Below are 24,649 nucleotides of genomic sequence, written 5' to 3'. Positions count from 1 at the left end.
GAATTGTGCCTCAATTTAAAACTTGGTAATTGGGAAGGAAAAATTTCAACTCAATGAGATATTCCCATTAGGGCAGTAAAGGATAAGGTTCTGAAAGGGTGTAATAGGGTGGGGAGGAGAAGAGTGTAACCTGGTGAAAATAAGATCAGAAAGGTGGGTTTGACAAGACACCATGCCAAGAACCTTGAACTTAATCCACTAGCCCAGTAGTTTACAAATTTTAGTGTGCATAAAGAATCATGTGCAAGAGTTGTTAAAAGATTGTTTGGCTCCACCAACAGAGCTCCAGATTCAGAAAATGTTGGTTAGGAACTAAGAACTTATATTTCTAGAAGGTTCCCAGGTGATGCTTCTGAGATGAACCACTGCTCTAGTCAATGTAGACAGCAGGAAATATCTGTGAAAGAAGTTATATTATCTGATCTACATTTTAGAGGATCTCTCTAGGGGCAATAACAAGGATGGACTGAAAAGACTCAACTAGGAGCAAGGAGACCACTTAGTTCTTAAAATAGTAGAGGTGAAGAAAAGAAGTGGGGAATGATATGAAAAAGAAATGTGGGGGAAATTATAGAGTAGAATCAAAAGGATGGGGAGATTAATCAGACAGGAGAGATGAAGAAGGAGTCAAGAATGGCTGCCATTTCAAACCAGAATTCCCAACAGGATTGTGACATCATTAATGGAAATAAGGAGCAGAAACAGGTCTGAGATGGAAGTTGGCAAGTGTGGTTGGGGTACACTTGTTTGTTAGCTTACAAAACTTTTTTTTTTGCTTTTATCACAAGTGTTCACAGCAGAACGCTATTGCTTGCATTGTCTAGTCAGTGCAACAAAAGTATGTCTGTGTATCTTTTCCATACTGTAAGCTCTGTTGTGCATTCAAGTCTCCTAAATTCAGAGAAACATTAAAAAGAAATGGGAATGAAGCCTGTTGTGTGTTTTAATATGCATTTGCTTTCAAAAGAATAATATCACACATTGTCTATTTGATTAACTTAGTGTAAAAATTAAGGGGAAAATTGCACAAAAGTACACAATTTGTATACTGTTCCTTCAAATAAATTTCTAAGTGAAAATTTTAAAAAAGGTCAGAGACTTCTTTTTAGTGATGCTAAGTCTAGTTTTATCACTGTAGAAGAGGTCTCAAGAAAATGCATAACAGGCTGTACACATATTAGCTTTACACACAACTGGGTGTTCATCTACATTTATATGTATAATCATGTATCAGTCATGATGGGAATCTACTGATACTGCATTTTGTTCCTGGTACTACAAGCAAGTATCTGTGCACCTCCTTCAGGATCTGTTTCTCATTTTTGTCATGGGTGTAAAAGTAACAGTTCATTTCAATTATGTAGAACTCCCTCATTTATATAGTATTTTCATAAGCACTATCAGACTCCTGCCTTTAAAAAGTGGTAATAAATTCAGAAAACAAATCATGGGGAATACTTCATATCTTTTCATGTATATTTAAAGAGCCAAGAACAGGTGGAAAAATCAAGTACAGAAGGTTTCCTTGAACCTTAAACTCTACCTTAGAGGCTGTGTTGACAAGCTCAGGCATTTTTTAATCATGGTAAGGAGAAATCTATATGTATTTTTATTTTATTTTATTTTATTTTTTTGTTAGTCACCATACAGTACATCACTAGTTTTTGATGTAGTGTTCCATGATTCATGATAGAAGCTTAAGACAGTGCTCCATGCAATACGTGCCCTCCTTAATACCCATCACAGGGCTAACCCATATCCCCACCCCCTTCCCCTCTAAAACCCTCAGTTTGTTTCTCAGAGTCCACAGATCTCTCATGGTTCATCTCCCCCTCCGATTTCCCCCTCTTCATTTTTCCCTTCCTTCTCCTAATGTCCTCCATGCTATTCCTTATGTTCCACAAATAAGTGAAACCATGTGATAATTGACTTTCTCTGCTTGACTTAGTTCACTTAGCATAATCCCCTCCAGTCCCAACCATGTTGATGCAAAAGTTGGGTATTCATCCTTTCTGATGGCTGAGTAATATTCCATTGTATATATGGACCACATTTTCTTTATCCATTCATCTCTTGAAGGGCATCTCGGCTCTTTCCACAGTTTGGCTATTGTGGACATTGCTGCTATGAACATGGGGGTGCATGTGGCCCTTCTTTTTTTTTTTTTTAAAGATTTTATTTTATTTATTTGAGACAGAGAGAATGAGAGAGAGAGAGAGCACACGAGAGGGGGGAGGGTCAGAGGGAGAAGCAGGCTCCCTGCCAAGCAGGGAGCCCTATGCGGGACTCGATCCAAGGACTCCAGGATCATGACCTGAGCTGAAGGCAGTCGCTTAACCAACTGAGCCACCCAGGCGCCCCATGGCCCTTCTTTTCACTACATCTGTGTCTTTGGGGTAAACACCCAGTAGTGCAATTGCTGGGTCATAGGGTAGCTCTATTTTTAATTTTTTGAGGAACCTCCACACTGTTTTCCAAAGTGGCTGTACCAACTTGCATTCCTACCAACAGTGTAAGAGGGTTCCCCTTTCTCCACAGTCTCTCCAACATTTGTTGTTTCTTGCCTTGTCAATTTTTGCCATTCTAACTGGTGTAAGGTGGTATCTCAATGTGGTTTTGATTTGAATTTCCCTGAGGCTAAAGATGATGAACATTTTTTCATGGGTCTGTTAGCCATTTGTATGTCTTCTTTGGAGAAGTGTCTGTTGATGTCTTCTGCCCATTTTTTGACTTGATTATTTGTTTTTAGGGTGTTGAGTTTGAGAAGTTCTTTATAGATCTTGGAAATCAGCGCTTTGTCTGTAGTGTCATTTGCAAATATCTTCTCCCATTCTGTGGGTTGCCTCTTTGTTTCGGTGACTGTTTCCTTTGCTGTGCAGAAGCTTTTTATCTTGATGAAGTCCCAAAAGTTCATTTTTGCTTTTGTTTCACTTGCCTTTGGAGATGGATCTTGAAAGAAGTTGCTGTGGCTGATGTCGAAGAGGTAACTGCCTATGTTCTCCTCTAGGATTTTGATGGATTCCTGTCTCACATTGAGGTCCTTCATCCATTTTGAGTTTATCTTTGCGTATTGTGTTAGAGAATGGTCGAGTTTCATTCTTCTGCATGTGGCTGTCCAATTTTCCCAGCACCATTTATTGAAGAGACTGTCTTTTTTCCATTGCATATTTTTTCCTGCTTTGTCAAAGATTATTTGACCATAGAGTTGAGGGTCCATATCTGGGCTCTATTCTGTTCCAAGTGGGATTTATCCCTGGGATACAAGGGTGGTTCAATATTCGCAAATCAATCAATGTGATAGGACACATTAATAAGAGGAGAGAGAAGAACCATATGGTCCTCTCAATTGATGCAGAAAAAGCATTTGACAAAATACAGCATCCTTCCCTGATTAAAACACTTCAGAGTATAGGGATAGAGGGAACATTCCTCAAGTTCATATAATCCATCTATGAAAAACCCACAGCAAATATCATTCTCAATGAGGAAAAACTGAGAGCTTTCCCCCTAAGGTCAGGAATGTGGCAGGGATGTCCACTATCACCACTGCTATTCAACAGAGTATTAGAAGTCCTAGCAACAGCAGTCAGACAACAAAAAGAAATGAAAGGTGTTCAAATTGGCAAAGAAGAAGTCAAACACTCTCTCTTCGCAGATGACATACTACTTTATATGGAAAACCCAAAAGACTCCACCTCCAAATTACTAGAACTCATACAGCAATTCAGTAATGTGGCAGGATACAAAATCAATGCATAGAAATCAGTTGCTTTCTTATATACTAACAATGTAACTGTAGAAAGAGAAATTTGAAATCTATGTTTAGACAGTAGAAATTGCATTGATTCAGACTTTGTTGTTTCTGTTTTTGTTTTCCCCTGCCTTTAAGAGGGAATAGCCTCTGAGTGTGAATATTTTGTATGCACTTTTTGAGGGCTGATAAATTTGAGAGGATGCACTTACATGAAAAGCTGGACTGGACAGTTGTTAATGTGAACATCTACTAAATTCAAAGCAAATTTAAGTTGCTGCAATGTTACTTAGCAATTAAAAGATTCTCAAGTGCTGGTTTGAGATTATCTTCATAGCCTGCTTATTAATACAGATTAAACGAAAAGCCAGAGGAATCTTCTGGCCTAGCAGTTGCTGCCTCATGAAAACAATTTGTTGCAGTTAAGCTGTTCTTATTTACATACAAGTTCAAATTCTCAGAAAGTGGCAGTTTGCTTCTTATATGGCTAACTAGTAAATACCTTTAAAGAGGAACATAACTTCTCATGGTTCATCCAGCTCAGTATCCTTTCTTTGGGTATTGTACCAAAAAGCCATAGCTAGGTTCCTTTGTATGCCCCTTTGTATACCGCTCAAAGTAGCTCAAAGGTATAGAACCTTTATAGCCTTGGTAGCCATGCCATGCCTCTTTCCTTTAATATGTTTCAAACAGAAAATATTTGCATTTGTGGGGGGAAGGAATGATTTTACACTATTTAGTCTGAGTGACCTCTGCAGGGAGGCATTCACTGATTCATTATTTCAACTAAAATGTACAGGGTACCCTAGGCACTGCTAGAGATAGGGTAAAGCATCTGATAATCTTACCACATATCACATTAAGCAGGGTTCCCTTCTATTCTAAACTTACAGCTTATGTTGTTTCCAGTGTATTGTTATGGGCAAGATGGGACATTGGTCTCAAACCTTACTTTACTTTATTTTTCAATCTGGTATTCATGAATATTTCGAAGCTTATAAAGGCAGTGTTGTAGGTTCCTTTTAGTGATCATTCATTAAGATCGTTTTTTTAATATTTCTTTTTTTTTTTTTTACTGTATGATTTCATTTATATGAAACATCCAGAATAGGCAAATCCCTACAGACAGAAAGTAGGGGGGTACCAGGGGCTGGAGGAGACACTGCTAATGGGCACGGGGTCTCCTTGTGGGGCAACAGAAACATTCTGGAAGTAGACAGACATGATGGTTGTACAACACTGTAATGTACTAAATACCCCTGAACTGTACACTTTCAAATGATCAAAATGGTGAATTTTATCTCAATTAAAAAAATGTTTAAAACAAAGCACAATACAGGTGCTCCCACTCTGATGTGTGCATTTATTTATCATAAAAGAAAAAAGTGGTAAGTGACACCACCAGGGGTAGGGGGTGGCCAGCCCCCTTCTCCCTCACCCCTGTCAAGTCGGAGTTGAGGGAAGTGGGGACAGGGCGGGGGGGTGGTTGCAGCGCCTGGAGTCCTGGAGACCCCGGGAGGGGGCAGAGGACAGAGGGAGCCGGAGGAGCCTCCACGTTCACCGGATCGTGTACTTGTCCCACTTCTTCTCAGGGTCATAGGGCTCCCAGCAACTGGCGGGAAAGATGTGCTTGTTCTCATACCAGCTCCGCAGCACCACCTTGCCTGCGTGGGACTCATCCTTCTCCACAGTGGCATCACTGAGCAGCTGCACATCATCCTGAACGTCAAAATTGAAGAGCGGCCCACTCTTCCCTCGTGCCTTGGTGACAATGAAGTCATAGAAGCTGTGGTGGTGGGGAATGATTAAGTCCTCCTTGATGTACATAAGCTGCTCCGCCCCCGCCGACCTGAGCTTGCTGAAGTCTTTGCGCAGGATCTCCAGCACCTTCTGCAGGAACTGCTGCATGGTGTTGCCCTTTTTCATCTTGACTGTCCGCCGGTGCCCAGAGCCATCCCAGTAACTGAAGGTGATTTCGATCTCCTCACTCTTGATCTTCTCCTGCTTGGCTTCCCACTCCTGCCGCAGCTCTTCCCGGAGCCAGTTCTCCTCTTCCTCACGGTCCTGGTCAGGCAGGAAGCTAGTGTCCACATTGGGGTTCTTCCCCAATTTCCTCTTCTTTGTGGTGACCTCTTCCCTCTCCAGCTCCTCCTCGTATACACCCACGTCCTCCTCCTCATCCCCTGCCTCCTCCTCTTCCTCCAGGGTGAAGGACAGGCTGGAGATCTTCCGCTTGGCCTCCTTCTTGTGCTCCTTCTCTCGTAGCTTCTCCAGCTTCAGCTGCAGCTCCTTCGACTGCTCTTTCTTGGCCAACTGCTTCTCCCTCTCCTTCACCAGTGCCTCCTGCTTGGCCTTCATATCATTCAGGGTCACAAGACCGACGGTGCTGGACTTGAGCTCTGCCTCCACGGCGTCATAGTGTGCCGAGAACTTGTCAATGTTAGACTTCACGATGTTCTCCTCCACGATCCGCTGCTTCATCTGCTCCATCTGCTCCATCTGCTCGCGCTGCTTCTCCCTCTTCTTCATCAAGTGCATGGAGCGGCCCGCTTCGCTCGCGGTGCCCTTGTACTGAGCCATGGTGGTGGCGACGGTGACGGCGACGGCAGCGGCCTAATATTTCTTTTTTTTTATTGTTCTCTAGTATTCAAAGTTAAGCTCTTGTCTTTGCATTTGACAGTAAGGGCCACACTGGCTTATACAGAGACCCACCTGGGTACCATGAAATTATGAGAAATAAATATGAACTGTGAAATGTATAAAGCCTGTGCATTCTCTTTATTTCCATTAATGTGCCATGAAATAGTCAATCACATATTCTTTTATTCTGTAAATTGGAAAATACTGAATAATTCAATAACTTTGAAATTTCAGAACTTCATTCAATGGAGTAGCTATAGTCCCTGATCTCTATTTTAATATGCTGCCAGTTACTGCAAGTCATAACAGCACAGTACAGGGCCAAGATGAATATCACTCACTCAGTTGTTTCCTTGAATGGCTTCAGAGTATGAAGTAGACTATACTACATCACTGTCCTCATAATGAGATCGTTCTGCTGGATAAACAAGCTCCCCGCAGGCCCTACCTGCTGATAGGACCCACTGAACCAAATATTTAACACTTCAGAGAGGCTCCTCCTTACCATTCTTCAATATTGCATGCATCACTTTCAAGAGAAAATTTGATGCAAAGAAGTAGAAAATTAAGCTACTGACTTCTGGGTTCATTGCTTCAACCCAGCTTAGGAAGAAAGTCTCAACTCAATCTGTGGGTCTGATGAGATAACAGAAGTTTGAAAGTTCCAAAAAAGATTGTGGAAATCTAAATTCTTGTTCTATCTGACCAATTTACACATGGAATTTGGTGAAACCACTCCACCCATGGAAACCATTGAAACAAAGCATGGAGTTAATCAAGTGCTTATTCATTTGCCTGAAATATTCATTGAAGAAATTGACTCATGCAGAAAATAGATCCTTCTACCATTGTTTAAAAGATGACACCATTGTTGTAAAAGCACTTCTTCCACCAGTAGAATGAGGTCTCTTGTAGGAAGAAAACAACACAGCTCAGAAATAGTACTTTGATAGTTTTCATGTGTGAGGATGTTAGAACACCAAGTTTGGTTGAGTTGTATGTATGTATGATTTTTTTGTGTGTGTATATTTATGGGTGCTGGTTTTGCCCCTATGTTCACTGTATAATGTTAACAAACTTACGGTCTCATAGTTTTCTTTCATAAACTTCCCAAGAGCATGGTGTCAAAAGCAAGCTCTTTATCATCACTAGTTCATGTATATTACTCTCATAATGGAACTACAATACCGTAAGTGCTGTCAGACAATCATGAACAGAGTACTATGATAGTGTTAATTCTTCCTAGGGTAGTCAAAAAAAAGGACTTTGTGGGGGCATGCAAGAGATGGGGCTTTGAAATTAATTATGAATTCAGTGATGACAATTCTAAGATGTGAGAAAAGGCAAGCTAAAGTGTAAGTAGTGAAATGATGAGGTATATTTAGATAAGAAGTTTGGTTTAGATAAAACATAATTTGTAGTCCCAGTGATGGGACTGAGAGGCAGTGATGGAGGAAGTGCTTGGTGAGAGAAGGCTGTTTGTTTATTTATGTGCCCTCATGCACAGACCAGAATGACTGATTGATGCAAAGATGGCCCCTGACCCAAGGGCAGACAATTCCTAGGCAGGCAAATAACCCATGCCTTGGTTTCATGAAAAAGATGAGTTGGCCTAATCAGAACCATCCTCTCTAAGCAGAAACAGGAGACTTTAGGTAGATTTAGGCCAGAGAAGCTGTAATCAACATGTGAAATCCAAAGTTATAATGGAAAAGCTACTATGAATAATTAGAGAAAGCTAGTCCAAAAGAGTTAAAAGTGGAGACAATACATGAAGACAAGCTTAGAAAAAGCAGAGACCAAGAGACCCATTAAGACCCAAAAACCAGAGAAAGTCCCTAGAACTTAATTTGTGACTTCTTATTAGTTCTGAACCTAAATCCCATGCATCTTTTAACAGAACACTTTTTTTTGTTTGTGTTTAAGGTATAATAACAAAACACTTTTTAAAGTAATATGAATGGGTTCTGAACTTTGCGCCTAAAAATGTCTCATTAAATATTTTCATATCAGGATTGTACCATAAGACGTACGATGTCATTTTATGCATTATCCATTAATATTACACGGTATAAATTATTCTTTAAGTACAATTTATAAAGGCTATTGTTAGTAGCGGCAAATTTATTCACACTACGAATGCATAATATTATTAGATATTTAATTTGTTTTAACTTTCATTTTAATATACAGTACCATGATCTATGTCATCTTATATGCATTTTCTTTGAATTTCTGATTTTGCTTTGAGCTTGAATATCTAAAGGAGGATTACTGGGGTCAAAGGGTATCATATGTTTTGCCAAATTGTTTCCATACAGTTTAAGCCAACTTATATTCCTCTATGCAGTGTATGAAAGCATCCAGCTCATACTATCTAGCTATATGAACTGTATTTCTATACCACTACATTCTCCATTCAGGGCCCAATCTACTCCTTCCATACCTGCTTATAAATCCACAGTGGTGGACCTGATGAGATTTTCTCCAGTGTAAGTGTTTTTGGACACTTTTCCTTCAGTTTCCAAGTATACAGTGATGACTCTGGATCTAAATATCCATCTATGCTCCTCTTTGGTGATTTTTAAAACTGTCATCCATTTATTAATCTTTGTATGCCCTAAATGCAGCAAGATTTTATTAGTGGTGGTTGCTAAAGGGAGGAAGGCTTGCTTATTCATGTCCTATCTTACTGTGTGCCTCATCTCAACCTGTCAGGTCATAACTGGTGATCTCTTCTAATACAATTAACCTTTATTGTTAATGAAAACATCTTGGATATCTATCATATTTCATTAGTATCCACTGATAAACAGTTTTAAATCTATAAGCTTACACATTCATATAAGAATAGAAATACAAAAAATGATTCCACATTTTCTCTTTTCCTGAGCATTTTTATGTAACAGATAAATCTAAAATCTAACCAAAAGTCAAATCTTAAAAAATAAATCAATTCTATTTTAAGAAAGGTGAATTAAAATCAAGTCATCACCCTGTAACAATAGCAGAGTATCTGTGAGTTAATATAATTTAAAGATAGGTCACTATTTTATTTATTTTTAAAGATTTTATTTATTTATTTGAGAGAGAGAACAAGAGAACATGAGTGGAGAGGGGGAGAGGGAGAAGCAGACTCCTCTCCGAGTGGGGAGCCCAATGTGAGGCTCAATCCAGGACCCCCAGATCATGACCTGACCTGAAGGCAGATGCTTAACTGAATGAGCCACCCAGGCACCCCTAAAGATTGGTTTTTATTTTTTTAATTTAAATTTAAATTAGCCAATGTATAGTACATCATTAGTTTTTGGTATAAAGTTCAATGATTCATTAGTTGCGAATAAATTGTGAAACCCATATATACTTGCAAATGTTAAATACATCACTTATTATTTTGAATTTCACCACAGAAAAATCTGTCTATATATATATATATATATATATATATACATACACACACACATATGATATATATCATACATATATATATCATCTATATCTATCTATGTAAGATATATATGAGGGGGGAGAGAGAAAGAGAGCAAACTCACACACTATTCCATATCGAAATCAATGGCTTTACTTAAACAATTAACACTGAGAATAGAATCATGTGCCAAAACCATGCTGAATGCATTTGCTATGTAGTTTCCTCCTCATGGCTTCTAGCCTTAGATCAGCCAAACATGCACAGTAAAAAAAAAAAAAAAAAAAAAAAAAGGCAAATAAGTAAATCCATGCATTATCTTTCTCTCAACTTCCAGTCCCTAAGGTTGAAATCTGCTTTGTGCCAAGTTTAGCAGTGGCATTCCTACTTTTTTCCTTAGAATTAACTTGAGAACTTTCACACTCCATCTACTTCTGTTCCTTTCTTATTGAGGGCAACTCAGAAAGACAGAATGAGAGGGACCTGTTTTGTGCACCAGGGATTTGAGTTCATGGTATACTCAAACAGGCTCTGGTTTGTTCTGAAAGGAAGGGAACAGTAATTCCCCAGAGTGACCTGAGAGTTCTACTCTCAGCTCCCTGTGCCTCTGCACAGCTGTTCCGATGAGGGACACGCAGTGCACAGACACGAGTATTAAGTTCACCGAGTTTGGGATCAGTGGGTCCAAATGAGGCCATTCTGAGTGTACCATAAACAAGGATTGCAAGTCCTTGGCTCCCTCATGAGAAGTTCACTACTTCAGAACTTCAAAACTGTTTCAGTAATTCATGTCCACTAATGGTCTCTAATTAAGGCACAACCTTTTAAATAAACTGACAATTAGTTATATGAAGCATAAAGAAGAAGATAATTCCTTAATGGGCTGTTCTGTCCTTGAGACATTAGACACATATATTGTTTATATTGTTAAGTACAGTCACATATATTGTTTATATTTATTTCACATTTACTGGAACATATATTCTATTGCAATTTTGAGTAGAATGTCTTATTAAACTGTATTTTATTTTATTTTATTTTTAAAGATTTTATTTATTTATTTGACAGACAGAGAGAGAGTAGGAACACAAGCAGGGGGAGTTGGAGAGGGAGAAGCAGGCTTCCCGCTGAGCAGGGAGCCCGATGCGGGGCTGGACCCCAGGACCCTAAGACCACGACCTGAGCCGAAGGCAGACGCTTAACGACTGAGCCACCCAGGCGCCCCTATTAAACTATATTTTAAACAAGCAAAAGAAATGGGGATAAAAGGTATTTTTAAAGAAAACTACTAGGAACAATATCAATTTGATCTCCATGAAAACCTACTATACATTCTCCAAAAAAGATAAAACATGCACATTCAAAACTTGGGTCTGGGGGCGCCTGGGTGGCTCAGTCGATTAAGCATCTGCCTTCGGCTCAGGTCATGATCCTGGGGTCCTGGGATCAAGCTCTGAGTCAGGCCCCACTCAGTGGGGAGCCTACTTGGCCCTCTCCCTCTCCCTTTGCTCCTCCCCCAGCTCATGCTCTCTCTCTCATATAAATAAATGAATAAATAAACTTAAAAAAAAACTTGGTTCTGCAACAGATTCTCTTTGTGTATATAATGAATGCATTAAAATATATAATATTTGCCTATATTTGCCTGGATATTCAATCTGATTACAATGTACATCTAAATTATTTTCTCTGATACAATCATAATTGTATACTCTGTGCCTCTTTTATGTGGTGGAAAGCCCTTAATACAGTTGTATTCTTCCTCCAATGTTCTACTTTGCTAGTTGACCATTATAAAATGTAAAAGAACAATTGCTAAGTTAAGTAATAGAAATTAAAAATATCAACAACCCCAAATATATACAACACATTGGGGTTAATCCAGCCAACTAAGAGTGACTGATTTTAAGGGAAGATACTCTTTGCATATCTAGCACTAATGGATAAATCATATTTCAAAAAAATACTGTATTGTAGCTCATTTCCAACTGAAGAGCTCTGATTTATAGACACATGTTAATTCGTGGTTATTTAAACTTCTATGAAAAATTGAAAACTATGCAGCTTAGACTTCATTAAATACATGGTAAACAATAGGAAGGGACAGTTTGACAATAGAGAAAAATCAATGAAACCAAAAGCTAGTTCTTCGAAAAGATCAATAAAATTGATAAAGCTCTAGCAAAGTTAATCAAGAAACAGAGTTTGATAAAAATTGCTGTGTAAAGAGAGCACGTACTGAATGGAGCACTGGGTGTTATATGCAAACAATGAATCATGGAACACTACATCAAAAACTAATGATGTAATGTATGGTGATTAACGTAACATAATAAAATGAAATTTAAAAAAATTGCTGTGTAATAATTATCTAGACTGGTTTGTATTTTATAAACAAGTACATGTAGAGTAATTGAGAAGCTAGTTTCTGAGAACAGAATACTTTTCAATGCTGAGATCAATGTTCTACTATATAAATCATTTATATTTAAAAATTATATATTTATATAAATAAATATAGTATAGTTTATATTCACACTCTTTTTTAGAGGTCTATTACAAAGTATCTACTAGAGCCAGAACAAAACAAGACACCCAAGTCTTTCCTTGTCTCTTGGACCCTTCCACATCTGAGAATGTTCACTTAGAGATGGAATTGTAACCAATTTTAGTTTGCAACCCCAGATGGCTTTAGAACTCATAAAAGAATAGCTTCATCAAACTTCCCGCAGTGCTGCACTACTGAAAAGGTCCATTAGTTTACAAAATTTCAGGTGCACAGAGTTACTAATGTACCTATTGCACAGACTGTGAAGAGAAAAGGCCACTCTCCTCCAAGAGGTTCTTAAAAGAAGGAAATTCTGATTTCTACTTCCATTAAAATCACAGTAAGCTTAGGGGGAAAAAACATGCTTTTGAGTATAGTACATTTTGGGGCCAATCTGTGTTGAGAATGTCAACACAAAATAGCGTAATATACTATAAACACAAAAACACCATGAGCAAAGGATAAAAAGGAAATTTTAACATTTCCATAAAAGTATATAAAGAAAGAGAACAAATGAGTAAATGTGTGCCTAAAATAAACTTAGCCCATATGTAATTAATTGCTTTAAAAGATTTTAGAAACCCTGAACAGCGTATTTTCCTACTCCTCCCCAATTGGGAGGTTAGAATATATCAGGACAGTTTTAATTTGGAGATCTGTAACTATTTAAAAAACCCCAGCACATTATCTGTTTTAGCTCGCTCTATGAGAGGGTGAGGGGATAACAAAGAAGATTATAAACAAAAAGGAATTTATATTGGTGAAGCCAATTCTAGAGTAATTTTAATAGAGACGAAGTACTTACTCCCTGGACTATCTCTCACTCCCTCCTCCTTACTGGTTTTTCTACCCCTAGCCTAATAGTGATGGCTGGATGTGGTAAGGAGACTTAATGTCTTCTTACTTCAGGTGAAACTACAAACTTGACTTATCTCTATAACATAAGCCTATGATTTGACTAGGGATTATTTTATTTCAATTCTGTACTTTGCACATCATGCCTGGATATGCTGAAGGATGGTCAGAGTCAAAGCAGCAAGTATTTTCAGAATAATCAAGTTTTGTGATCTGGATTCTTTATCACAATGAGAAAATATCCTCACTATCCTCACTGAGAATTTTTTTCCCCAAGTTTTTATTTAAATTCCAGTTAGTTAACACATAGGGCACTATTAACTAAGAATTATGTCAAAGACAACTGAGACACAAACACTTCTGCTTCAATCTCTTAATAGTAACTGAGTATTGACTAGTTTGCCCCTGCCGCTTTCCCAGTTTATGTTCACTAAAATTATTTTATTTGGAGGAACATAATAAAACTAATAGAGTTAGTAACAAAAGTGTAATATTCAATCCTTCCTCTCTTATTTACTCCCTTCCACATGTAGAAAGAAAAAAATATATAATTTCTACCCTCAAAGAGCTCACTCTTCAATGGGAGGGACAAACACATAACCAGATAACTGTAATACACTATGATTTGTTACCACTGGTAATTAGATATAAACAGAATATTTGGGGGCCACTGACAACAGGGGAAGGGTCAATGATCTCTAATTTACCATATGTTCCTGAACATCTGGTAGAGAAAGTAAGATCTCTAAATAAATGCTAAATTGCTCATCATCAAAGGTTTATACTCAGAACCATTCAATCTTTTGGTAACTGGCATTTGATTTCATTTTCAAATAAGACTTAGACTTTATGTGGTTTAGTTATTCTGAGAAAAAAGTTAATCTGGGTTATATTTCTGACTGCTCTAACTATTGAACCTGTTGGATACTGCATTGAACAGATTTTGAAACAGTTATTATATTAAATATTTAATTAAAATGTTAATGAAGAGAGAAGAAACATGGGTTTTCCAAAACTCATGCAGATGGGAAAAAGTGCCACCTCTAATAATCAATAAGGAAGTTAGAAACCATGATGTTGATGATGATGGTGATTTTGCCTTTTAGTAACTGAAAACAGAACGACACTCCATGCAATAGAGATTGTGGTGAAAATGGCACAATTTACACTGAGGAGGTAATTACCTACTTATTTATATCATAAAACAAATACATGTTTTCACTCAACAAATATTTAATGAATCCATTAGAATAACAATAATGGTAACTACTATATTGAAAACCTGTACTGTGCCATACACTATTTGAATAACTGTATATGAATAATCTCATTTATTTCTTTAAAATTCCTCTATGTTAGGTCACATTATTATGCTCATCCTACATTTGTACCCAAGGATAGATGTTAATGCATATCAGAGGCAGGGCACAAACTCAGTCTGAATGACTATAATTCAATGTGCCAGGCAATATGTTTAGAATATAAGATATACGGTGGGAAATAAAGCAGACATGGTAGTGACCTTCATGTAGTTATATCTAGCTGTGGAGAGAGAGATTTATCAAAGTAAACCAACAAACGCATATTTAATAATATTATATATTGAAAAAAGGGCACCAGTGAAAGGAACAGTACTATGCGAAGTAAGAATAGCTAATTTAAATCAGGGAGTTGGGGAAGGTCTCTCTAAAAATGGAAAATTAAAACTGACTACTGAAGGGTAAGAAGTCAGACATGGACAGTGCAGAAACAAGAGCCTTCCAAACAGATGAAACAGTATGTATAAGAAGTTTTGCTTGCAATAAATAAAATCTAAAAAAAAAAAAAAAAAGGGCGCCTGGGTGGCTCAGTTGGTTAAGCAACTGCCTTCGGCTCAGGTCATGATCCTGGAGTCCCGGGATCGAATCCCACATCAGGCTCCCTGCTGAGCAGGGAGTCTGCTTCTCCCTCTGACCCTCTTCCCTCTCATGCTCTCTCTCTTTCTCTCTCTCTCAAATAAATAAATAAAATCTAAAAAAAAAAAAAAAGTTTTGCTTGCTCTGCAGGTCTGGGAGTTACAGAGTCATAGAGAGGTGGGGGAATATGTAGATTATATGAAGAAATGTGGATTTTGGGGGTTCCTGGGTGGCTCAGTCAGTTAAGTGTCTGCCTTTGGCTCAGGTCATGATCCCAGGGTCCTGGGATCAAGCCCCGTGTCAGGCTCTTTGCTCAGCGGGGAGCCTGCTTCCCCCTCTCCCTCTGACTGCCATTCCCCCTGCTTGTGCTCCCTCTATGTCAAATAAATAAACAAAATCTTAAAAAAAAGAAATGTGGGTTTTATTCTTAGTGCAATGGAAGTCACTGCAATGAGGTAAAAGAGACAAAACTTAATGGGAGATTAGAAGAGCAAGAACCAGCCATATGGAAGAGGAAGTTGCAAGCCAGGCTTTTGAATTGCACAGTGGGGTGGGTGGATAATGGTACCACTTACTGAACTGAGGCAGTCTGAAGGAAGAACATGTTTACAAGGAAGATTACGAATTTAGCTTAGGACATGAAATTGGTTGCAATTCTTCCAGAATGTTAGAAAAAAGGCATTTGTAAAGAGGCTATAGGGTTATCTTCTGGCCTACAATTTAGCCTCAATAAATAATTCAAACACTAAAGATGCTATCTGTCCACAGATGATTGTAGTTAAAAAGTCAAAGCAATTTGAAAGGCAACAATGGGGAATCATGAAGGGACATGCATTTACAGCTATTAAAACCATACTTAGGAAGGTCCTTTTTAAGTTGGAAAAAAAGTTTACAGCACTTTAGTGAAATAAAGATTTATTTATTTATTAAAATATACATTTATGTATTATGTATTTAAAATGTATACACTTTTATTCCAACTATAAAAATCAACTATATCCATGGAGTAAGAATAGTTATAATACCACACATACATATATACATACATACAGACATACATACATACATATAAACTAGGATGCTATAATATTATGGGTGATATTTTTCCTCTTTGTTAAAATTTTTAGTCCTGTGACTGTTTTTATGTATGTGTACATGTGCATGCACAGACATGCGTGAACACACCCATCTTGCAGGGCATTCACTTTTGTGTGAGCACTATCCATTTAAGTACACTTTTTTGTTTTTATTCCAGGCTATAATTTTCCAGTGGCATTCTTAAGTCAAATGGTAATTGTACTTTCAACCTACAGACAGACTGAAAAATCAAGGAGTCTCAATTCTTAATTTAATGTTTATGTCTTGGCACACAACAGAAGGATGAAGGATTAAACACTGCACAACTGGAATGGAAACCTTGTCACCCTCCCACTCAGTTTTCTTACTCCCACTCTGGTAAATTAGGTCAGGATGCTGAGCCCTTACCCATGCCACTACAAGAGTCTGCCCAATTAGAGTTTCATCCTCAGCTCTTGAAACTGTATGTCCATTTTAACCCCCTGCTCTTCATTTCTCTCTTTCTTCTACCATATTGTAAAATAAATTACCTGAGAATTTAAATTCCAATTAGAATGAATTGGGACAAAGAAATGGGAAATATGAAGTTACTGTAATAATTACAAATGCCCACCAAAGTAATAGCCTCTGTGTCTCAAGAGTTATGTCATATGGAACTATTCATGAAAAGGATAGATGACAAACTCTCATGGTTAGAAGATTACAGCTATGGTTCCCAGACTTTTGGAGTTCCAATAGTCATAATATTAAAATCTAAATAATGGAAAGGTAGGCCAACTTAAGCTTGGCACCTTTACATGGCCTTCTGTTTTTAAACAAAACAAAGCAGCAATACAACCTCTATCTACTGTCCTTCTCAAACAAATAGCATGTTAACAGCAAAAGTCAATGTAAAACAGTATCAGAATAAAACCACAGGCCTTTCCATTTAGCTTTATGTTAAAAAATCACTATTACCCTCCTTTGCCTTATAGTCCCAAAAAACAGTTAAAAAAAAAAAACCCACAACTCTGTCAAGAGCCAGTAGCAGTCAGAAAGCTGCAGAATATTTGAGAACCAATCCATGGATTTCAATAGGAGTTCTTTTGTCCCCAGTGATAATAAGAACCTCATCAACTTAGATTTCTTGGGTGTTTATCATACGGAAGACACAGTTCAAATAATTTACATTCAATTAATCATCAAAACAATCATTGAAATGGAAAGGTAATTTTATACTCTCCATTTTGCAGATGAAGAAACTGGAGTTTCAAGGGTCACAGTGCAAGAAAGCAGAGTACCAAGATATAAACTGAAATCTATCTATCTCACTCAGAAATGCAGACTCTTAACTCTCAATCTGTGACTCCTTTTTTATTTTTAATGTATATGTAACTCCTGTGGAAAACAGATGATTATATAAGATCCACTTTTCCCATCATTTATTTCATTTTTTGTATAATGCGAATAATGATAATATCCTATTTAATAAGCTTAACATCTCTGTTTTTGTTTCCTATTGTCTGTGTTGTTGTTTTCATGGATCAAGTAAAAAAAAAAATTCTCCAAATAGAATATCCCAAAATTAGCATGGCAAAAGTTAATTTTTTAAAAAAACTTCTTGGCAATATGGTTGCATTCAATTTTGATTACAGCTTACTCAAAAACATGCATTTCACCTCTGCACTTGCTTTTTTTTTTTTTTCCACCTCTGCACTTGTTAATCAATATTTTACTGGCCCTCTTTATTAGAATTCCTCTAATGGAAAATAAAACATGCAAAGTGATCTATGATACCATGTCTAGGTCATGTTTCATAAGAAGCTATAACCTCAATTTACTATTTATTTCCCACAGTAATACAGGCAACCTTAAGCATTTGACTATATTTTGACATAGATCATATAAGAATTTCCAGTAATAATACAATTTTGCAATTGATTTCCTAATTATGAGTTTATCTGGCATCAATTACATCTAAAATCATGATTAATCTTATATTATGCCTTTTTAAAGATTTCTGAAATATGGATTTCTTCGAGCTAAAGGGAATAGCACTCGAAACTTCAAACTCTTTCTGTTAATATCTGTGCCAATATGAATATATACTAAATACTTAAATGTAGATTTTACACCTAAGTTATAAAGAACAATAGCTTAAAGAAACACATTTATTTTATAGCGTGTCAATATTTTAATATTTTTCTGCCCTAAATTTGATTATGAAATGAGAATATGGAAAATCTTAACACATACTTTTTATTCAAACAAATCTATTTTCACTCAAAATTAAAATTTACTGATTCCTGTGTATAGAAACAGTTTTTAAAAATGAGCTCCCAAAGTGTGGTACATTTTGAAAAACGAAACTTCAAACAGAATTCACTATTGTAAGGTGGATTCGAGCTGAATTTTTTGTTAGAAATAGAAAAGGCTTACACCATAAACCCCTTGAAGAGCTGCCAAATTAGGGTCATAGAAGTGTGAGCCTAGAGCTGATAGCAAAGGAAATCCAATTTGAGTCCGACAAAGAGAAGTTGAGGTCTGATACGTGTAGATGGTGAGGAGCGGAAAAGCAAATTATTTGGTATTTACCATCAATATGTTGGCAGTGGTGTCATGACATCAAGTAACTCCTTAGTTTTCATCCCTGCATTTATTAAGTCCCAGAGAAGAACTTAAAAGATAGCATTTGTGCCATGACCAGCAGACTTAGTTCAATAAAAATATGTCATTTGCAAATCCGACATCCACTTACACTATATGTTATAATAGGAAGGAAACCCAAAGGGCACCTCTGGACTTGGGTCCACATATGTTTATTATTTCTTCTTAATATAGCCCATAAGTGCTAATAACTCTCTGTGGGGGAATGTTATTATAATGAGAGCACTTGATTACAAACTGGGCACACAGATTTAGGAACAACTTAATTTCTAACAAGAAATAACTTTGGCTTTGTTATATTTGATGACTTAAGTAAAGCTTATAGTGATGCCTGATTACTAAAAATCAAATACCAGGGGGCTGGTGTGGATCCTGGCCTGAACAATATTGTATAAAATGAATTAAAACATCAAGGATATTATTGGGATTTCAAACCAAAGCACCACGGAGGAATATGAAGGTAAAATGATCTTAATTCTTGGGGTGAAGTTTTAACCGTCTTTTCTTTTTGAACTGAAAATCTGTTCAAGCTCTCCTTCTTTACCCAAGAGCATTTATTGTTATTCAGTATCTTTTTAAAAGCACAAATGTGGCACAAAGAAAATTCTTCTTAGGGCAACTGCATGCAGGTTTACAGTCACTTGTTCTAAGTCCTGTGTACTTAGTATTACTAAAAGAGAATTTTTCCCCCTAAATTTGCTCTTCCGGATAAAGCGTTATCATTGAAAAGTGACATACGACACAAGAATGATTCCAAAATTGACCCTCAAATGATCTGGGAAAACCCCCGTTCAAGGACTGAATTTAAATGCTGGGTATAATAAAGGCTTTCACAAGTGCTGTCAAAGGAATTTCTGTTCTATTAAAACAACTGAAGGATACATTGCTTTCTGGAAATATTTCTATCCTTCTCCATCACCATTAAGCATACGGCTCTCAAAATAAATTCCCCCAGGACTAATTTTCCTTAAAAAATTACAGCCAGAGAAGTTATAACAACATGTTATTATAAAATAAACCATGAAGCTCTCTGCAAAGGGATAGTAAGTCAGCATTCTAGCAGTGAAAAGTTGGCAGCAAAAAAACGTATCCCCTGAGGAACTGTGTGAGAAATTTTGATGGGATTAAAACATGCTGCATGACATATGGTATATATTTTTAACACATATAATAGGAGAAATAAATTGGAAGAAGCATCTAAGCATTAATCCCCTAACTCCCACATCTCGAGTCCCATCCGCTAGGGATTTATCTCTTTCAGTTTGTCATGGTAATGTAAGCATGAAAGGATCTTTCCTACCTTCTGGAATTCAACTTTAGAAAGGGAGATAAAATGTCACTATTATTTATCTGCATCGTTTAAGATGCTGTTTTTGTACAGAACAGAGAGATGGAAATAGATAAATGCAGCAACCTCAACATACAGGCTGTTGAGCTAAAATCAGTTTTAGTAATATTTCCTATCGGTGCTAATATCTTTCCATGCACTCAAATGATATAGTGCAACAGGGCACACTTTGCCAAAAAAAAAAAAAAAAAAGATGACTTCGGAATATGTTGGTGCTAACACTATATCTAGATAAACTGCAAAAACTTTTTGAAACATACTCTGCTTGCTCCTCTAAAAGGAGGGAAAATTTAAAAAATAAGTATGTTTTGCTCTGCCTTTTCAAAGTATTTCTGTAAGCAGTTTCGATTTTAATTTGTATGTTGCAAAAATGTTATGCTCTGCCTCTTCTGAATTTATTACTCTCATATTTCATTCTATTAATAACTTATATTAGTGGGAGGAGGTAAGGCAACAGGATAATTCTCCCATATTTATCATTATGAGGACAAAATGCACTATATATAAACCTTTGAACCTCTAAGATCTCCTCACTGTAAAATTTAAAAAGTGCCCATCCCATAGAATTATTTTCAGGATTAAATGAATTGAGCCAAGCAAATGCTTAGCATAATATCCAGCAATACCGTAAGTTGCCAATAAGTGTTAACTGTCTTCACCATCATCATATCACCACCACTACCACCATCTATACAAACAAGGTCTTGCAGAACTGAGCTTGATTCAAGAGAAGCTACTCCTGGATAAACGGCCCAGTGTCCAGTATACTGAAATATCTGTGACCAGACTGTATCATGGTGCTACAACGTAGGCATCAACTGCACTATACAGATGGAAAAACTGAGGCTTTAGAACCAAAGGGTTGGGGGTGTTCTAGTGAAATCAATTGAGCAATTGGTGTACCTTCCTCTCTGATGTGGAGTCCTACATGGGAAGCTGTGTCTTGCCTTTTATATTCACTACTGGGCAGCTCAAAATAATATTTAGAAAAGCAACAAAACTATTGTCCCTTTCAGCTAATTTACTTGCATCATTTTGCCCTTGATATAACTGTTATTTACTATTTAATTGTATGCAATTTTACCATAAGCAGCCAGAAACTGTGTGAAAGGGGGAAATAATATATTAAATCATTAGCCAATCAAACAATATATTCTTAAAGGAAGATTATGCTGGCCTGTAAAGTAAAATGTAGGAAGCTTTTAAAGGAGAAGGGCTTAAACAAACTGAGGGTTCCTGGAGGGGAGGTAGGTGAGGGATGAGCTAAATGGATGATGATTATTATGAAGGACACTTGTGATGACCACTGGGCGTGGTATGTAAGTGATGAATCACTGAACCCTACCCCTGAAGCTAACATTATACTATATGTTAACTAAATGGAATTTAAATAAAACTTGAAACAACACGTGATATGATGAGCACTGGCCGTTATACTGAACTAATGAATCAATGAACATTATATCAAAAACCAATGATGTACTATACCTTGGCTAATTGAATTTAAATTTAAAAAAAGAAAAAAACAAACTTGAAACAATAAAAATGAATCCAATAATTTTTTTTTACCTAATGACATAATCTCAGAGAACATTACGTTCTTGTCTTTAAAAATCTGAGATGCATTTTATGAAATAAGATTAAAGATAAAATGGACTAAGAAATTGTAATACTATTATTCTCCATATGAAGATAAAAAAAATGAAAGCAGCCAAGTCAGACATAAATCAACAGATACACTTTTATTTTTAAGAACAATTCCCAGTTTCAGGCTTTTTCCTCAGACATGATATTTTAGATTAAAATATCAATTGCATCTTTCATGGTTTCATAGCAGCATAATCTCTTGACTCCTGTCACTGTTGAGCTGCCAACATCAATTTTATATTTATTTCAAGGTGACTTTGGAATATTTCATCTGTCTTATATATGATTATTCTACTTCCATTCAAGTGTTTTTGACTTGTTCCCCCATCTCATCATACTAGCAGTCCACTGTATAAATGCACACACCTTGAACTGGAAAATTTCTTTTTTCTATGAATATAATCTCCTAACCCTCCTAGAGTTTTAAAACATTAAACCTTGCTGTCTCGTGCTTGCTTGCTGTCTCCCTCCCTCCGTCCCTCCCTCTTTCCCTTTCTCTCTCTCTCACACACACACATACACACACAAAAGCACACACATGCACAGAATCATTTTTACAGGTATATTCCATTTTGCAATGTGTATAACAACTGTTTCATACAAGATGTCATTTAGTAGAATATCACATCCATAAATATGTCATAAGCATAAATTGTAGCTTAAAAATATTCAATTGTGAAAGACGGTGGCATTTATTCTATTTATTTATTTTTTTACTAAGAGAGGACCCCTGTATGTTTTCACAGGATATTTCCTATATCCACTATAAGAAGCTATTCTTTGTGCAGATTCACTTGAATTTTTGGTTCTTTGGTTGCTCAATTTCTTTTCCTACGCTGTCTCTCTGCTCATGGTAAACTCTGCATAAATACTCATGGATTTATTTCCCTATTTCTGCCCTTTTATATCCACCCTAAGCTCAAAGATATTTTCCCATTATAGGTAAGATTTTTATCAACTTTCCTTTTAAATCATCCACTAAATACACCCAATTGTTTTATAACAAATAATTCTAAATGTGATTTTCATTGATACTATACATTCAATAGGGTCTTTGCACCCATATACTTTTCACCTAAATGCTTGCCACTTTTCAGGTCTCCCAAAGCATTTGCACCCCCACCCCAACCCCACCAAATCCACAGCTTCACTTTTTAGTCCCTGATAAAGGTTCTAGTTACTCTCATTTGGATTTTCCCATCATCCCTTTCCTGGTCTCCTGACAGGACCCACCTACAATAACAGATATAAAATGATGGACCCCAAATCTCCAATTTTACGGAACACTTTAATCACTTAACGTCTTAGATTCCAGTACTCTGGAATAGTAGGATCCAGTCAATCCTCTCAGTGCTCTCAGTTACCATGTGTAAAATGGCAGTAATAATGATATCAATTTCATGGGGTTATAGTCCTGATTGAATGAGGAGACTGTGTAAATCGTTTGTATTGGTTCTTCCAATTAATAAGCACTTACGAGCTGCCATTATTATCTTCCTAATATTAATTAACTGGGGCTTCCTGTTTCCATAGACCACTTATCTTTCATCATCATGCCCGTACATTCTTTTGCTTTAATCTGTCATTTGGCTTTTGTTATCCAAATCTTTATACAGTATGTTTCTTTTACTAAGGTATTACTTTAGACTATTTTTAATCTGCTTGCTTAAATCACTACCTATTTTTAAATACTCAGAATTTTTTTTAAAAATCTCACTACTTTGTTATCTAACATGACTGGTCTTATCATAAGGGCAATATTTTCCTGTTATTCATCTCTTTACACAATTCACACCTTTCTGTATTTTGAAATGAGTTTACACATTTTTGTTAACATTAAGTAACTATCCTAGACATGTTAGTTTACTTTCTTGTTGTTTCCCAGAGAGGAAAACTCTCTTGGATGACGGATAAGGAAGGACATTTTTCTTTAATTACTTAAATTATCATTTCAGACTAGAAAATATAGTTTGGTGACTGCAGTGTATTTTCACATAAAATAAGTATTTACCAAATCAATAAAAAACTGCATGAATCCCAATGTAAGAGTTTACAAAAAGAGGCAGTGAATATAGAGATAATCAATACATCCACTGAAGTAAGTTTCTTCTTAGTAGATGAATCATTTAAAATGTGATTTCTGTTAAAAAAGAAAACCACTGGATTTTCCCACTTGAATCTTAGGATTGAAATAAAAACATAGTCATGTATACAAGGCAAGTCATGAAAATTTCAATATGGTAGTAGATAATTTAAAAATGACATAAGATTTTATAACTTGCAATCTTGTTCAAAACTGAATGAAATTACAGAATCTCAAGTGTGGAAATTTGTTTAATTTAAAGAAAAAAAAAAGAAATGGAGTCATAAATACAGAAAACAAACAGGTGGTTACCAGAGGAGGAGGTGGGTGGGGGGATGGGTGAGATAGGTAAAGGGGATTAAGAGGTATAATCTTCCAGTTATAAAATAATTAAGTCACCAGAATGAAAAGTACAGCATAAGGAATATAATTAATAATACTGTACTCACTTTCTATGATGATAGATGATGACTACACTTGTGGTGAGCACTGACTAAGGTATAGAAAAGTTGAATCCATATGCTGTATACCTGAAACTAATTTAATATTGTATGTCAAACATCCTTCAATAATAGTATTTTTTATATTTAATAAAATATACTATTAAATAGTATACTATTATATACTATACTAGTATACTATTAAAATAGTATATTTTAAAAAAAGAACCCGAACAATAAAAAAGAAAAGGAAAGAAAAGAAGGCATGTTTGGCTGAAAAAGAAGACAAACA

At 36.4% G+C, this 24,649-nt stretch overlaps 1 protein-coding gene across 1 annotated transcript; it reads right to left on the bottom strand.

Annotated features, from left to right (window-relative positions):
* Positions 1–5,087: 5,087 nt before the first annotated feature.
* On the bottom strand, positions 5,088–6,331 carry LOC123845252 (protein FAM50A-like). Its single transcript, XM_045876024.2, has one exon. The coding sequence runs from the start codon at positions 6,329–6,331 to the stop codon at positions 5,309–5,311; it is 1,023 nt and encodes a 340-aa protein (XP_045731980.1). The 3' UTR covers positions 5,088–5,308.
* Positions 6,332–24,649: the final 18,318 nt, after the last annotated feature.

This window comes from Mirounga angustirostris, unplaced genomic scaffold, assembly GCF_029215605.1.
Source record: "Mirounga angustirostris isolate CCGP_5_RB_7025 unplaced genomic scaffold, mMirAng1.0.hap1 SCAF_11, whole genome shotgun sequence".
NCBI classification, from domain to species: domain Eukaryota; kingdom Metazoa; phylum Chordata; class Mammalia; order Carnivora; family Phocidae; genus Mirounga; species Mirounga angustirostris.
The sequence above is the reverse complement of the archived record's forward strand: the minus strand, read 5'-3'. Positions and strand labels throughout refer to the sequence as shown.